This window comes from Solanum lycopersicum, chromosome 12 (assembly GCF_036512215.1).
Source record: "Solanum lycopersicum chromosome 12, SLM_r2.1".
In the NCBI taxonomy this organism is placed as follows: Eukaryota; Viridiplantae; Streptophyta; class Magnoliopsida; order Solanales; family Solanaceae; genus Solanum; species Solanum lycopersicum.
In genome coordinates, this window is record NC_090811.1 from 68,425,689 (window position 1) to 68,441,669 (window position 15,981).

General features: G+C 33.2%; 1 protein-coding gene across 5 annotated transcripts; it reads right to left on the reverse strand.

Annotated features, from left to right (window-relative positions):
• Positions 1-2,790: 2,790 nt before the first annotated feature.
• Positions 2,791-14,969, reverse strand: LOC101252067 (uncharacterized). 5 transcript variants are annotated; one of them, XM_069292284.1, is made up of 18 exons: positions 14,816-14,969; positions 14,017-14,116; positions 11,900-11,994; positions 11,032-11,151; positions 10,371-10,460; positions 10,183-10,298; positions 9,852-9,951; positions 9,246-9,317; positions 9,123-9,170; positions 8,970-9,047; positions 8,645-8,764; positions 8,280-8,385; positions 5,501-5,664; positions 4,974-5,108; positions 4,400-4,530; positions 4,068-4,130; positions 3,872-3,950; positions 2,791-3,131 (listed from the first exon to the last, which is right to left on the reverse strand). In XM_069292284.1, exons 2-18 carry the CDS (start codon positions 14,024-14,026, stop codon positions 3,078-3,080), a joined length of 1,581 nt encoding a protein of 526 aa, XP_069148385.1. In that variant the 5' UTR covers positions 14,027-14,116; positions 14,816-14,969; the 3' UTR covers positions 2,791-3,077. The 5 variants fall into 5 exon arrangements, 4 of the variants coding, with proteins under 4 accessions (XP_069148385.1, XP_010314732.1, XP_004252960.1 ...); XM_010316430.4 differs by having other exon boundaries at positions 14,017-14,125; positions 14,816-14,935; XM_004252912.5 differs by lacking the exons at positions 14,017-14,116; positions 14,816-14,969 and adding an exon at positions 12,731-13,393.
• Between the last annotated feature and the right edge of the window lie 1,012 nt (positions 14,970-15,981).

The window sequence follows — 15,981 nt, forward strand, 5'->3', positions numbered from 1 at the left end:
AATAGCCCATGAATTTTTTTCATTCGAAAATTCCATAACAAAATCATCGAATTTTTTCATAGACGTCCGTTAAGACCTTAGAAATAGAACTAGTTCCTCTTGTAGTGTAGAATGATGCATTTTAAAGTTTAAACGAGCTCCAAAGTAGCAAAAAAATAGATTTTATCTATTTTTGTTTGCTATAGCGCATGAACTTTTTTAATCCGGAAATTCCAAAACAAATAGCTAAATTTTTCATGGGTGTCCGTTAAAACCTTAGAAATAAAATCAGTTCGTTTTGCGGGGGAAAATAGTGCATTTTAAAGTTCAAACGAGCTACAAAGCAGGCAAAAAGACAAATATTACTGATTTTCGTGTGCTATAGCGCATGAATTTTTTAATCCAAAAATTCTGAAATAAAATGGCCAAAACTTTTTGTGGACGACCCGTTAAGTTCTTGAAAATGGAACCAATTCAATCGGGGGAGAAAATAGTGCATTTTCAAATTTAAATGAGCCCTAAAGCAGGCAAAGACAAATTTTACCAATTTTCGTATGCTATAACCCTTGAATTTTTTTAATCTAGAAATCCCAAAACAAAATAACCAAAAAAATTTATGGACGTCTGATAAGATCTTAGAAATGGAATAACCTCGTCTTATGAGGAAAAAAAGGTGCATTTTCAAGTTTAATTGAGCCCCAAAGCGGGCAAAGACAAATTTTATCGACTTTTTTGTGCTATAGCTCAAGATTTTTTTATCCGATTTTTCCAAAACAAAATGATCGAAAATTTTTATGGACGTCCTTTATTACCTTAGAAATGGAACTAGTTCTACCTGCGGGAAAAATGGTTCATTTTAAAGTTAAAATGAGTCCGAAAGCAAGTAAAGATATTTTATCAATTTTCGTATTTTATAACAACTGATTTTTTAAAATCTAGAAATCCAAAAATAAATGACCGGAATTTTACATGGACGTTTGTTAAGCCTTAGAAATGGAACTAGTTCGTTCCCGCAGATAAAAATAATGCATTTTAAGTTCAAACGAGCCCCAATGCAGGCAAAGACAAATTATATTATTTTTCGTGTGTTATAGCCGATTTATTTTTTTATTCAAAAATCCTGCAACAAATTTGCCGACTTTTTTTCATGGATGTCGTTATTACCTTAGAAATGGAATCAGTTCGTCCCGCAGGGAAAAAGTGTGCATTTTCAAATGCAAACGATTCTTAAAGCATGCAAAGACAGATTTTATTAATTTTCGTGTGGTATAGCTCATGAATTTTTTTATCTTAGTATCCAGAAACAAAATCTCCAAAAAATTTCATGGAGGTTTGTTAAGACCTTAAATGTAGAATCAGTTCGTTGTGCGGAGAAAATTAGTGCATTTGCAAGTTCAAACTAGCCCAAAGTAGGCAAAGAAAAATTTTACTTATTTTCGTTTGCTATAGACCATTAATTTTTTTAATCCCAAAACTAAATTGGGAAAATTTTTCATAGACGTTCGTTAAGACCTTAGAAATGGAACCAATTCATTTCGCCCAGAAAAATGGTGCATTTTTAAGTTCAAGTGAGCACCATCGAAAGCAAAGACAAATTTTATCGATTTTTGTATACTATAGCCCATGCATTTTTTATCCTGGAATTAGGAAACAAAATGATCGAAATTTTTTATGGACATCCGTTAAGACCTTAGAAATTGAACCAGTTCGTCCTGCGCGGGAAAATGGTGATTTTTGTGATTTTCGTGTGCTATAACCCATGAATTTTTTTAATTCGGATATCCCAAAATAAAATGACCGAATTTTTCCATAGACGTTCGATATGACCTTTGAAATGGAACTTGTTCGTCCCGCGGGAAAAAATGATGCATTTTCAAGTTTAAACAAGCCCCAAAGTAGGCACAGACATTTTTTATGATTTTTGTGTGCTATAGCCCATGAATTTTTTTTATCCGAAAATTCCAAAATAAAATCGCCGAAATTTTTTATGGACGTCTATTAAGACCTTAGAAATGTAACCAGTTCCACCCGGGGGAAAAATGGTGCATTTTCAAGTTCAAACGATCGCAAAGCAAGCAAAGACAGTTTTTATCGATTTTCGTGTGCTATATATAGCCCATGGAGTTTTTATTCTATAAATCCCAAAATAAAATGACCAAAAATTTTCTTGAACGTCTATTAAGACCATATAAATGAAATCGGTTGATTTTTATGTAAAGATTCCTCAACTCATTATGAATATGCTCATAAAGTGTTTTGAGAAAAAAAAATGGTTCTCTGTGCACCAAATCCTTATGCACATGAAAGTCGGAGAATTTGGGCGATTCTTAAAAGGGGTTTGTCAATGAGAAAATGAGAGTTCAAAAATGATTAAAGTATACGTGAAAGTTCCCTCCACTCATTACGGAGGTGCTCACAGTTTTTTGAGAAAAAAATTGGTGCTCCTTGCGCCAAATCCATAGGCTTATTTATGTACATGAAAAATCTGAAAATTCGCGCGATTATTAAAAAAAGCTTGTAAATGAGCATTAAAAATAGTGTGAATATACATGAAGATTATCCAACTCATTACAAAAGTCCTCTTAAAGTTTTTTTGAGAAAAAATCCATGAGTTCTCGAGCAACAAGTCCATGCCTAATAATATTATACACGAAAAATTAGAGAATTTGAGCGATTCTTTGAAATGGTTTGTAAATGCAAAAATGATGTGAGTATACATGAAGGTTCTCCAACTTGTTACAAAGGTCCTTATAAAAAATGTCATCATTGACACTTAATAAGGAATTACTAATCAGAGGTGCAAGGGTAACATGATCAAAGAGAGCTAAATTTCATTAAACATGAGTCAATTTTGAAATTTAAGTTTTTCTAGAGATTATTATTATGACCTTCCTCAACTGTTTACTTGTACAATAACATAGCTATGACATTCGATAGCTTATACTAGAGTCCTGCAACAAAAAGTTGTAGCAGGGCTGTGGGGTTAAGTACAACAGTAGAGGAGGGACTAGAGAAGATATCAAATACAACTACTACATATAATACAACAAGGATTGGCTATAGAGTTGTAACGAAAATCTGCCGCTCCTGTTATTCAGCTAATTCTCCTCACGTCGTAGATGGTCAAATGTGTATGAATCATGAGCAAGATTCTGCATGAAGAATGAAGTACATTAGGAAAAGAGTAAATGTCTGTCTAAATGGAAAGAGACTACAGCAATTAGCAGAGACTATTAAATCCGAATTGTAACCACAAGCTCACTGTACAACAAACAAGACAAGATTGAACAGAATAAGCTACTAAATAGAGCTAGAGCTGCCAGAAATGGAACAGGTGTTTCAATTTAAAGAACAATATCAGTGCAGCTTAAAGAAATAGTTCACCCATTATTCCAAGAGATTGGTTTGTTCCTCGAATTTGAATGGAACTAGCAATGCTTTGCACATTCAAGTGAGCCTTTACTACAGTCTACAGACCATTAAAAGGCCAAGGATTTCATTGGACAACTCTGGATTACACATGGTTGAAATGAGGCATGACCAAGGATATGGAAATAGATTAACTCAACCAGCAAACTACATTGTAAGCATTTTGAAAGGAACCTAAGTCTTTATTCAAGGGGCAACCACTTATTATTTAAAATCCAGATTTCTTATAGCATGAATGAGACATGTTCTCTTGGAAAGCAAAAACAAATTCACCTCAAGTTCAATTGGTCAACACTGACCTTCATATTCCCAGAGATGGAATGGTTTCAAATATTCAGTAACATTCCAAAATGGAAAGAGATTCTAATTTGGACTGGAGGGAATAATAAGTTTCAACCTATTTCACTGTTGCTTGATATTATTTATTAGAGAACACTCATAATTTCAAATTGTCATTGAGTACCTGTTCTTGGGCACGGAAATACATGAAAGGTGTATAGTGGAGAAAGTTTGAAACTCTGGACGTATAGATATCAGCGTATCTGCAGTTTCAAGAGAAAAAAAAAATTAATAACAGTCGAACGTGCTTAAAGAAAAATTTTAAATCAATTAATAGGTCGTAAAAAAGTGACAGAAATTGTCACAGCACATTGACATACTTTTCTATTTGACGCATCAAGTGACTTTTATCCCACAGACCTGCACGTGAAAGATAACCCCACCTGAAAGAGAAAATAAGACGGATTGAGGACCCTCAAGTCCAAATTCATCAATTGAAAAAGAAACCATGCCTGTGAGCTCATCTCAGAAAACACACAGATGTTCAAGTAAATATTCCAGGCAACATTTATAGGTTAAACTTAGCCAAGGTGATGTAACATTAAATTGCCAACTAAGAGCTAATGAAACCATAAATAAAGTAATATAGTATAACAAATCTGAGGCTGAATTGAAGGGACAGGTTTTTCCAAAAGAAAAACCCTCAAATAACCTTTTGTTGAAAAGCTCTCCATCCTCATCCAACATTGGACCAATTTTCTGATCTAGCCTCTGCATAACAACAAGTAGCTTTTGCATGCTTTCTGTGAGTTCATTATCTTCCATATGTGTGGCAGCAAGGGTCTGATGCATATTAAGAAAATACAGGTTTAAACTGGTTACATCAAGTAACAAAATTGATAGCACAAAGTAACCCATGCAAGTCATTGAAGACACTACAATGAGGCTTTTTAGCGAGCCAAACTTTTTCTTCCATCCCCCCCCCCCCCCCAAAAAAAAAAAAAAAAAACCAACGAGAGAAATCCACAAGGAAAGTGCTCGCACAAACTGCTAAGATGCTAAACACCTTCAATGTGTATGTTATACAATATCAAGAGTTAATGGATTATTCTTTGCACTTAATTTGCATAATTCCAGGCAACACGTCAATAACTACTTATTAATTACTCGGTGAATATTAGATTGAAGATGCTACTGCAACCATGAAACAGGAGAAAGAATATTTTAATTGAAGTTTAATCTACAGAAACGCAAGAATATGCATATGCTAGATCTAGTACATTTACCTGTGCAGGACGTCCCTCGGTCCTCCTCTGAAGAGCAAGCCGAAGTTGGTTAAAGAGATCACCTAAAACCTCTTTTTTATTGATAAGATCTATCAAACTAGCTCTCTCTTCTTGACTATGAATTAACGCATTATACTGCAGAACAAGAATAAAGGCATCACATGCAGCAGTCTTACAGCATAAAATCGTCAAAGAGCCATCACTAATTCACTATGATTCGTTTTTTGCTAAATTTATAACTATTCATTAGTGGTACGTGTAAACCAAAGTCTCTTTAGGGGGTGGGGGGGAGGGAGGGGGGAAGCAGAGAAGTCGAAAAATGAACCAAACAATGATAGTTCTAAAATGGCTCTTTAGGGTTGGGGGGGGGGGGGGGGGGGGGGAACCAAGGCACAAAATCCAAAGCAGGTAGACACTAAACTCCAAAGGTCATGACAGAATGGAACCCCCAAACCCAACAAACGGAGCAAAAAGAAGCAAATAAACAATTGTGATCCATTCCAGAGACCTGATGAAGATTAACTAACCTCCTCTTCTAGTTCTCGACAAATCAAAGCAGTTCTCCATCGTAGATGAACTTTGGATTGGCTTACATCAGTGTATATATGATCACCAACATATAAGATTTCATCTCCATGAACATTGAGCGAACTCTCAATCATCTGAGCGCTTCCTCCAGAGTATAATCCACCTATAAGAAAATTATTAGCTGCTGCTTAGAATGGATAAGTCTTGTCCATGTTCAAAAGAAAATATGAAATATCATTAATGACAAAATGTGATGGTGATCGCTGGAGAAAACTCCTCACAAATGAAAATTCAAAGAAGCCTAACACCCACAAAATTCTGATCCTAAATTAAAAGCAAGAAATGTCAGATGTATTTCAAGCACAAAGAGAATCCTACATCCACAAATATAAAATCATTTTTGCATGAAGCAATTGGAGAATGTTCTATTATATTATTTTTGCTTCATATTTTTTTTTTTTGGGAGTCCAAATACATTGTTAGGGTCATACCGGGCAAGTTATTATGGGCACTGCAATGTGCTTTATTAGTTTTTATGGCAGCCCATTATCGAGAATTTGGTCAGCATGCTTCTCCAATGAGAAGATAACTACACCAGGAACATAGCTTGACCCCCAGGCAAATCTTTAGCAGCAAAATTGTTTACCATGAATCCACCAAAAGTTTACTGGGGGATACCATTGTAGTTGTTGCCTAATCAAGAGAATGCCACTTAAAATCCTCATTTTACAGAGTCCACTAGAGACTTTAAAGGGTGAGAATTAATATATTGCTCCTCCGAAGCTGTTTGGGTGTGTCTGCTTTGTTCACACTAGGAATTCTGAGAAACTTGATCCTAGGGCCCTTAAATGTGTCTTTATTGGATATTCTCCTACACATTAAGGGGTCGTTTGGTTGGGAACAAGTTATCCCAGGATAAGTTATCCTAGCGTTAGCTATCCCGGGATAACTTATCCCATATGTATATGGGATAACTTATCCCATCACTATGATATAAATGATGGGATAAGTTATCCCAAACATGGCAACCAAACAAGATACAAAAACTTTATCCCAACACTATTTTCTTATCCCACCAGTGTTTATTTCTATCCCTCACACCAAACGACCCCTAAAGGTACAAATGTTATCATCCTCCCTCCAAGAGATCCTTTGTCAGCATGGATGTTATCTTTCAAGAGTTTGAGCTCTATTTGAATACTGCATCATTACCTCTTCGTTGGAAGAGTAACAAAAGAATAGATAATTCTCCCTAGTTTCTGGAAGAAGAATTCAACGGGAGACTGTTGGGTGTTTGGATGACCTGATTTGATAATTTACTCCAATCAAAGCCATTAGTATACAGAAATTAAAGATGAAATGTTTAGGGCTTTTCTTTTTATTGGTGTAAACATAGCTTAACGGAAGAGTTAGAATCAATTTATGTTGCACTAGATTCCTTATAAGAAGATTAAGGACTAGGCGCTTATTTTTTTGCTCATCTGGATGTAAATATGGGGGACTACACACCCTTTATGTAGTTTGTTATTAATACACAAAAATGTTACTTGTAAAAAAAAAATACATAGAAAGACATTATGCGAGTCTCTCTCACACTAGACCAAGACATAGCCTATGAAGTCAGCTTGATAAGGAGAGACATCAAAGGCTGATCGGAAGACTCGTTTGTCTCTCTCATACTAGACCAGACATAGCCTATGAAGTCAGCTTGGCCAGTCGGTTCATGCATGATCCCCAAGATCCTCATATGCAAGTTGTCTTTCACATTTTAGAGTATCTGAAATCAGGTCCAAGAAAAGGTTTGCATTTCTCTAAACAAGGTCACCTCCCAATAGAACTAGATGAAGTCTACATCTGGTTATTGTACACTTTTAGGAGGGAACCTAGTTACTTGGAGAAGTAAGAAGAAAAGTGTAGTTGCAAGATGAAGTCTGGAAGCAGAATATAGAGCTATGGATCAAGGTGCTTGTGAGCTTCTTTAGCTACTAAAAAAATTGAGATTGTCTGAAGAAAGGGAACTTTCCTTGTACTGGAACAACAGAGTTTCAATTAGTTAAGAATCCTATTCAGCATGATCGAACAAAACATATTGACATTACATCAAAGAGAAAGTTATTAGTGGACCCTTGAGTTTACTTTATGTACCGTTAGAAAAACAGCTAGCGGATGTGCTTACAAAAAGCCTCAGCCAAAAGACTTGTCATACTTCTTGTTTGCAAGTTGGGCGTGTACGACATCTTTGCTCCAACTTGAGGAGGGTATTGATTGTTTTTATATTTAGCATGATTGAGGAGACTCCATTTTTTCTTTTCCTAGCGTAACTATAGGAAAAAAATATTTCTATTGTCTTTCCTTAATTAGTTAGGACCATTTATATAAATACCCCTTCTCATGGTATGTAAAGACATACTGAAATATGAAAGAAGCCTTTTCTTCTTCAGTTCTTCTCAAATTTTACATAAGATAAACCACAAGTTTAGTAATTTGCAACAGGTTAGAGAATACTTCCATGATATTACTTGCACCAACTCTAAGGACGATCTTAGGAGATACAGTGACCCTTTATGTCGAACTTTCAAAATACATATATCTCAATAAGATGACATTTTTTGTTGAAAGAAATAAAAAGAGTTTCACGTTTAACTAACCATATACAAAGACGGCAAAAAATGTGAAAAAATAAATTGTGCTAGAATGAGACAGGAGGAGAAGACGAGTTTCATTTACTTATCCAAAATAGAGATGACTTTCCTATCATCAGTTTAGAAGTTTAATCACCTGGGCGAGCTTTAAAACAAGGACGCATCAGACCTTCACCAGTCACCACTTCATACATTGGGTGGGCCATTTGGAAGAATTCTGGCTTCCTAGCTGAGACTATAACCTGTATTGGGTAAAGAAGGAAAATACATTTGGTTGGAGTCATTTAACAATCAACACTTCGATAAAATTAACACTTCACTGAGAAATTTAAATTTGTAGAAAGCAATAAAGGAGTCAAAATAGTTAGCCATCAAATTCTAACAGTGACATTTGGCGTTGACAAAATTATCTTTTCTATAAACTTCTGTTCAAAAGCATTACACTATGAGATAAAGACTTCAATGATTAGCTATTATCAAAATCCTGTTCTGCTTACTCACCATCTCAAATAGATCTCGCCAGTTCATATCATTGGGAAGGTACCGATTGAACGAATGCTGCATCATTTTGTCTGTGTAATGATAATCTGAATTTGTAATCAGTAAAAGTCTCTTCCCAGCCTGATAAAACATGAAATGTTAGATGCTGAATCAGCCATCATTTTTTGATAGGGGCTTCATAAATCTTAACAAGAAATTGGACAACTTATTCTCCCAATTGATGTCCTATTGGACTTCTACACTTGCTATGCTAAATTAATTAAGATTACTTATGCAAGGCTCTAAATAGACTGATATTCAATCAAATGGATAGAGTTAGAAATACCTCCTTTTGATCCAATAATGCCAAAGGTAGCTCAGGATCAGGTTCCACAAATAATTCAGGCTTGGACATTATCTCACTCTGCATGGGTGAAATAGCTTAGAGTGATATTTGCAGCTCCCGGCATGTGAAGCAATGGATCAATGAAACACATACCTTCAGCTGGCCTTCTACATGTGCCCTGAAGAGTGCCTTACCAACAGCCTAAATAGAATACAAAAAGGTTGGCAAACTCAATGTTCACATCACAATCCATTCACACACAGCATCCAACCATACCTTGTAAAGTCCTTTATACTCATTTGGACAGAGATCTGGTCCTATAACTCCTTTATCCAGCCTATCTACCAACTGCAAAAGAGACATGTCTAGGATTTAGGGCAAGTGCAGAAGAAGCAATATTACATTCTTTTTAGTTGAAACCTCAGGTGTTCAATAAATTTATGCAATTCAAATATCAATATTAATCAGAAACAGGCAACTGGATGAACCGTTCTGTCCAAATAAATTAAGCAAAATATCAGCCTCTACAGAAAGGAGTAGACAACTATCTATAAATTTGGTTAACAAGAACCACTTCAGTAATAAAGCATGTGCTTCTTATGATCAAGAGAAAACCTAAAACGAATATAAAATAGATAACCAAAATGTCTCAACCTAAAGAAAGAAACATAACAATAATAATGAAAACCCACAAGTCACGACCTACTAAATCAGTACATTTTATTTTAACAAGGAAAGGAACTGCATCAAGAAGAGATAGAAGTAATACAAATCCCTTCACAAGAAAAAAAAAACTAACAAATGTATATGACAAACATGAAGAGATAATGTCTTTTAGTATTGAGTCATGGCATGTATACTGAGGGAGGCCAAGTGATCTACCTGCATATAAGCCACTGCTTCTGAAACTGAGAATAGTGTATTCAGGAACTCCCATTTACTCTCCTTACGCAGGTCAACCAGTTCTCTCCCGTAGATCTCACTTCCAAACATAGAAAATATGAGACACTAACCAAAACATTACCCAATTTTCCAAATCAAAATGTAGAACATTCATTCAAATTTTCATGGAGCAAATAAAACTTTTGGCTGTGTAGTGAGCTTCTATTTCCCAATTTGCAAAGCAACATTTTGTGGACAATCTTTGCTAGAAGTTACGGTTATATGGATCTATATTTGAGCTGACAAGTAGACACAAAAGCCCAAGCCATACCTCACTTCTCGAGTTGAAAGCATTCTTGTTCCATGCATTGCCCTCTTGATATATCCAAATCTGTCTGCTTTAACTAGGTTACCTTTCTCTTTGTCTATTACAAGGCCTCTTATCACCTGTTTTATAATGAAATGTCCTCAAATGTGTATTAAATAAACCATTAGCATGCTCACATGGTCAGACTATACCAGATCAGGGTCAAATGCAAGCCCATCCACAGGGAAACCCACATTTCTCAGATTCTCCATGCAGTAATCATAAGCCCTTCCTTCCCAGGCCTGTAAATTATGGACTTAAATCATACTACACCAGTAACATATGCCAAAGACAAAAACAATTTAAAGCTCCTCAAGGGACGACAAAAAGAATATACAAGACAGCAATGTATTTTAAATTTAAACAGTCTAAATGATAGTCTGTCATGGCACTTCCAACAAAAATCTAAGAGAATAAAAATGGAAAATCATATTTCAACTCAAAAAAAAAGATAAACGAATTTAAGGCAAATAGAGTACTTTCTCTTTTTTGATAACGCATATAAAGCACTTTTTCTTATCATCAGAATTTAATCTCTTAATACAAATGAAATAAGAGCTTCATCAGGCACCAAAATAAAAGGATTAGTAACAAAGAAAACATATGTATGGATAAAAACTGCCTACGCTGCCTTATAGGATTAGTTCCCCTATAGCACAACATTGTCATATGCAATTCAACAATCAAGCAAACAATAGATGTGGTGGCAAATGAAAGAAATAAATGTGTAACCAATGAACATTAGCCTCAATTTGTAACAAAGAAAACATGAGCTAATAGCTTACATCACATGAAACAAGAACTAAAAAGTACCATCACGTTATAGTGCATCAGTGTATAGTCCATATCATATCCAATTGCACTGATTGATCGTAGATTTAATGTGCGGCTGCAAAATATGCCACGTGGCGAATGTCGAGCATTATATGGAACCTGCACATTATGTGAGTTAGAAATTTGTTAAGATTTACATGCCAATGCCAATACTGCTTCTGAAATAAAAGGTTATAAATTTTCACTGAGTTTAAGCATCAGAGATACTACATAAACACTGCAAGAAGATAGCCATTAATAAGATGCTAAGATTCCATTACTGTTCTCACTTCATGCTGTAAAGCATTTCAATGAGTATAGCGTGCAGACCCACCCCCACCCACGATCTGGCCATCTTTTTATTTCCTTTAATGATTCTCCTTCAGTTATTTATCTTGGCAACTAAAATAGAAGCTTTTAAAAGCTTTTAAAGAAGAGCAATTCACATTTTTGCTTACATATTGAACTGATAAGAAAAACATACAACCTCTTCTCCCTTCTGTTTTCTTTTATTCCAATTTTCATTTCTATTACACTCAAATATAAGTTGAGTACAATAGAAGAGATAAGATCTATCCTTTTAAAATGCTAAAGTGTTGACAAGGAAAAATAGCCCAAAGAGAGAAAACAAGAAATGTTAAAGTGAATGGACATGAAAGGACAGACAAATCCTCCATCATTCATGGATGAAAGGAAGATAATGTAAGGGACAGATGATCAACACTACTTTGGAGCAACATGGGATACACAAGCTCTCCGACACTGAGCAAAAGCATTTAGCCAATGTAAAAAATTTCAGCAAGTGATACCAGCATCAAAATGCCAACTTGACAAATGCAATACAAAGACAAGTTCAGTATTAAAGTACCGGAATGCCCAAGTGTTGAAGCAAGTTCTCTGCTTCTTGAGCTTCCATCTTTGCCACCTCCTCAACAGGGCCTTGCAATGTGTTGCCATCAATTCCTGCATCATTTACAGCTAAAATGGTAAGGAACTGCCAAGTTCAAAACATAATAGTTAAACAACACAATACTATATGCATCAAAAGTTTAATTGGATATTCAGTTTCATTCATTAAAACCAAGACTTCAGTTATCATAAAAATCCACCTTTTGTTTTTCTCAAATACAAGTGATCAACAAAACTTTTTTATTCAATGCATGTGATTACTAAACATACACCATTTCTTCCATATTATCACGGTGATTGACTGGACACAAAGTTAAGTGGTTGAAACATTAACTCGATCAAGAAAATCAAAATATAAAATTTAAAAAGTAAAATGAATTTGAATTCTTGTAAGTTAAATACAAAAATATTATTAGTGGAACCAAACTGGAAAGAGCATCATATAAACTGGAAGACGCTCGGGGCGGGAGGGAATATTTGAATAACCATAATAATCACTCTAAAAGCTAAACCTTTTTTATAATTAAGCTATAAGCAACACTTACTTAACTACTCAGAATCAATTCAAAAGCTCAACCAAAGTACTAAACAGGCCAAAATCCCCTCTTTTTAATTTGGGAGTCCGGAAAATGACGAACCAAATTCGTATTCAGTTCATCAAACATCGAACAAACGAACACCACTGTTTGTATTCCACTCCACTTAAAATATGCCAAGGAAAAACAGGAAATATCACCAACCCCACATCGCAGGGGCAACATATGAACTCAAAATTGGAAATGTAATGTACCAAAATTGAGATTCAAATCGCCTTTTGTGCTTTCGCCAAGGTAATCCACTTCAGACGTTGTGGAAGAAGTGACAACAGAAAACACATCCTCTCCAGGAGGAACCGATGTCGCGGCGCTACAGCGACATGAGGAGAATACATTCACTCGATTATACGAAACAGATGAACGAAACACCAATGCACCATCGAGTTTCTGGGTATTAGAGAATACGGCCGTACTTCTACTAGTACTATTTGGTATACTCATACAGCTTACTACAGCTTGGCAAACTGTCGAACAGCTCATGTGCGTGGTTTTTTGTGTGTATTTCTTCCGGTTTGCCGGCGGTTAAAGTCGAATTCTACCACTCGCCGGTACTTCCGTCGCCGGTACGTTCGCCGCCGGGCAGTGACGTGTCTACTTTACCAAAATTTTTAGCAATTAAGCAACACTATCGACCAATGATCGCAAAAAATTGGGTCTTTTTCCCCTTCTCTCTATTCGTCAAAAAGTTGACACTATTTTTTAAAGATATTTTGAAATTATTTTAAAACCAAAACCAAACATCACCTAGGGTTTAACTTAGATTTGGTAAATGACTCAAATGCCCTTTTATAAATAGCATTCGGGATATGTTTCGTGCACCTAGACTAATTCTATACGTTAAATATTATTTCTCACCAAATAAACTACTAAGATTACATAAGATAATACTAGATTTACTTTTTTTTTAAAAAAATCTAATATAGAATATCAAACTTGTTACATTACTGAATATAGAAAGTGAGATACTTTCTCAAATACATCAAACGAGAAATAGAATACGTAAATTTAAATATACAAACTAAAACCCAATTATTTACTAAGAAATTTAAGTAAATCTTCATGACTAGTAAATATTAAATATTTAGAAAAATTAAACTATCACCCATCGAACTTTAGTTAATTGTACAAAATTTCAATTATTCTTATTTAATGTAATTAGTTTACTTACATACGTTAGAAACTAACGTATACACAGAAGTGAATTCAAGATTAAGAATTTAGAAATTCTAAAAGAGATGGTGGTTCAAAGTAGTTCACATTAAGGGGGGTTTGAACTCAAAACTCAAGTGTTTTACCGTTACTTTTTTATAATTGAACCGAGTTCAAAAGTTAACATACATATATATTTATTTAATTTTCTAGTAAAAATACATGGTCTACGAAAAAGCTATTGGGTCCGTCCGAATCAACAATCCCCACCTAGCTTCGCCCGTGTGATTATACATAATTATTACAAAAATAAAATAAAATAGCAACATACCTTTAGTCATGATTGAATTTGTCAGAGTTAGAAAATCTCCTTTGATTTATCTTCAATTTGCCAAATTGATGGATATATTATAGGCATGCATATAGATTGGCTGCAAACTCTTAGCAAAAATCTTAACATTAATCAATTTTTTTCTAATAAAATTCTTTTATCTTATATTTAGATTTAAAAAATATTAGATTTTGACACACTACGAAATTCTTAATTTATCTATAGAAAAATATGTATAATTAGATAGATTCTTGAAATCTATATATTTATTTATAAGATTTCAATTTATACTTTTAACTAATGAACTTAATCGTATTTCGCTGATTAATTTTCAATTCAATTATTCTTTAATGGCTCCTAATTGTTAAAGTCAAATATATATATTCCTCTGTGATTTTTAATCACTTAAAATCCTTTAGTCTTCTATAAATATTTGTGTGGTGTAGTTATAAGTGTAGAAAAAATTAATTATTTTTCTTGATAGGAAATAAAGAAAGAAAAGAATATCAAATAATAATTAATTAATTATACATATTCAATTTATAGAGAATATGAAAATAATCAATATAATTGGGAACATGAATAGAATAAGCAATTTAATTGGAGGAAAAATCATTATACTAAATAAACCAACAATATTTTGATAAATTTTTACAAATATTTAATCTAACAATTTTCTTAAATCTTTATATGAATATTTAAGATGTATGATCTGTCTGACAACACATAATCCTATTATATTTAGAACACAAAAAAAAAATTACAAAAATAATCTAAGTAATATATTTAAACAACTTACCATAAATTGTGAAATTATAGATCTTTAGCTTTTAGACATAACCTGATAATTTTCAAAAGTGAATTAAGCTTTACAATGACAAATAAATTGTCAATATAAAGAGAAATAAGAAATATGAAAGAACACAGAGAAATATATAGACATTGAATATTCCCTCAGTTACTTTTTAGTTATCATAATTTTTTTTATTCTACAAAAATGATATGAATTTTGATAACATTTTAAGATGCAATCTTTTTTTAATCAATATTGATATTTAAAAATTGTAATATATATTTCTTTTGCTAAAAAAATGTTTTATTTTGATTTGACATAAAATTAAAGAAAATAAAGAAAAAAAATTTAACTATTTAATAATTTTGTGGTCTTAGACATATCATGTGGAAAATTGAATTAAAGTATCATTGAAAAAGAAAAGGAGTCGTGATTTTGTTTTAAACAGATTAAAAAGAAATTAAAGTAAGTTATTCTTTTTGAAATAAATGGAGTAGTATTTTTCATATAATATTTTAACATTTAATTTTTATTTTAAAATATCAAATTAATATAATTTAGTTTAGATAGTAAAGTTAGTCAAATTCTTTAAAATATAATATGATAATTAAAAAGAAACGGAGAGAATATATAAACCGTCCAATTTAATTAGATGTTAACATTATTGTTGACTAAAATGAGCAAACGGATGAAGAATGGAAGATGCGTTACTTATTTGGTTTAATAAAAAAGAAAGACGAATTGAAAGGGCGAAAGGCGAAAGTCAAGATTACGTACAATAATGTATAGTGTGTTAAAGATAGCAGTTATTGACGTTTTTCTAGATGTTCCTTTCAACTTCTCTGAGATGAATAAGTTTTTTGTGCAATTTTAAATAAATTTATTAAATTAATAATTATGATGTTTCAGTTTTCTGAATTAACTTAATTAAAAAATAATTTGTAGATTTTTTTTAAAAAATAAATTAGAAAAATTAGAAAAAAAATTGTCAAAAAGAAAAATAAAAAAAGATAAATGTATTCTTGATTTTAGAGGCAAACCACACCTCCCCTACATCAATTAAGATAAAGATGTTAACATTGAAATAACAGAGAAAATGACTAAAAGCCACCCAATCTATTATTATTTTTTACTATCATTTTATCGTTTTGAATTTTTTTATTATCGTTTGA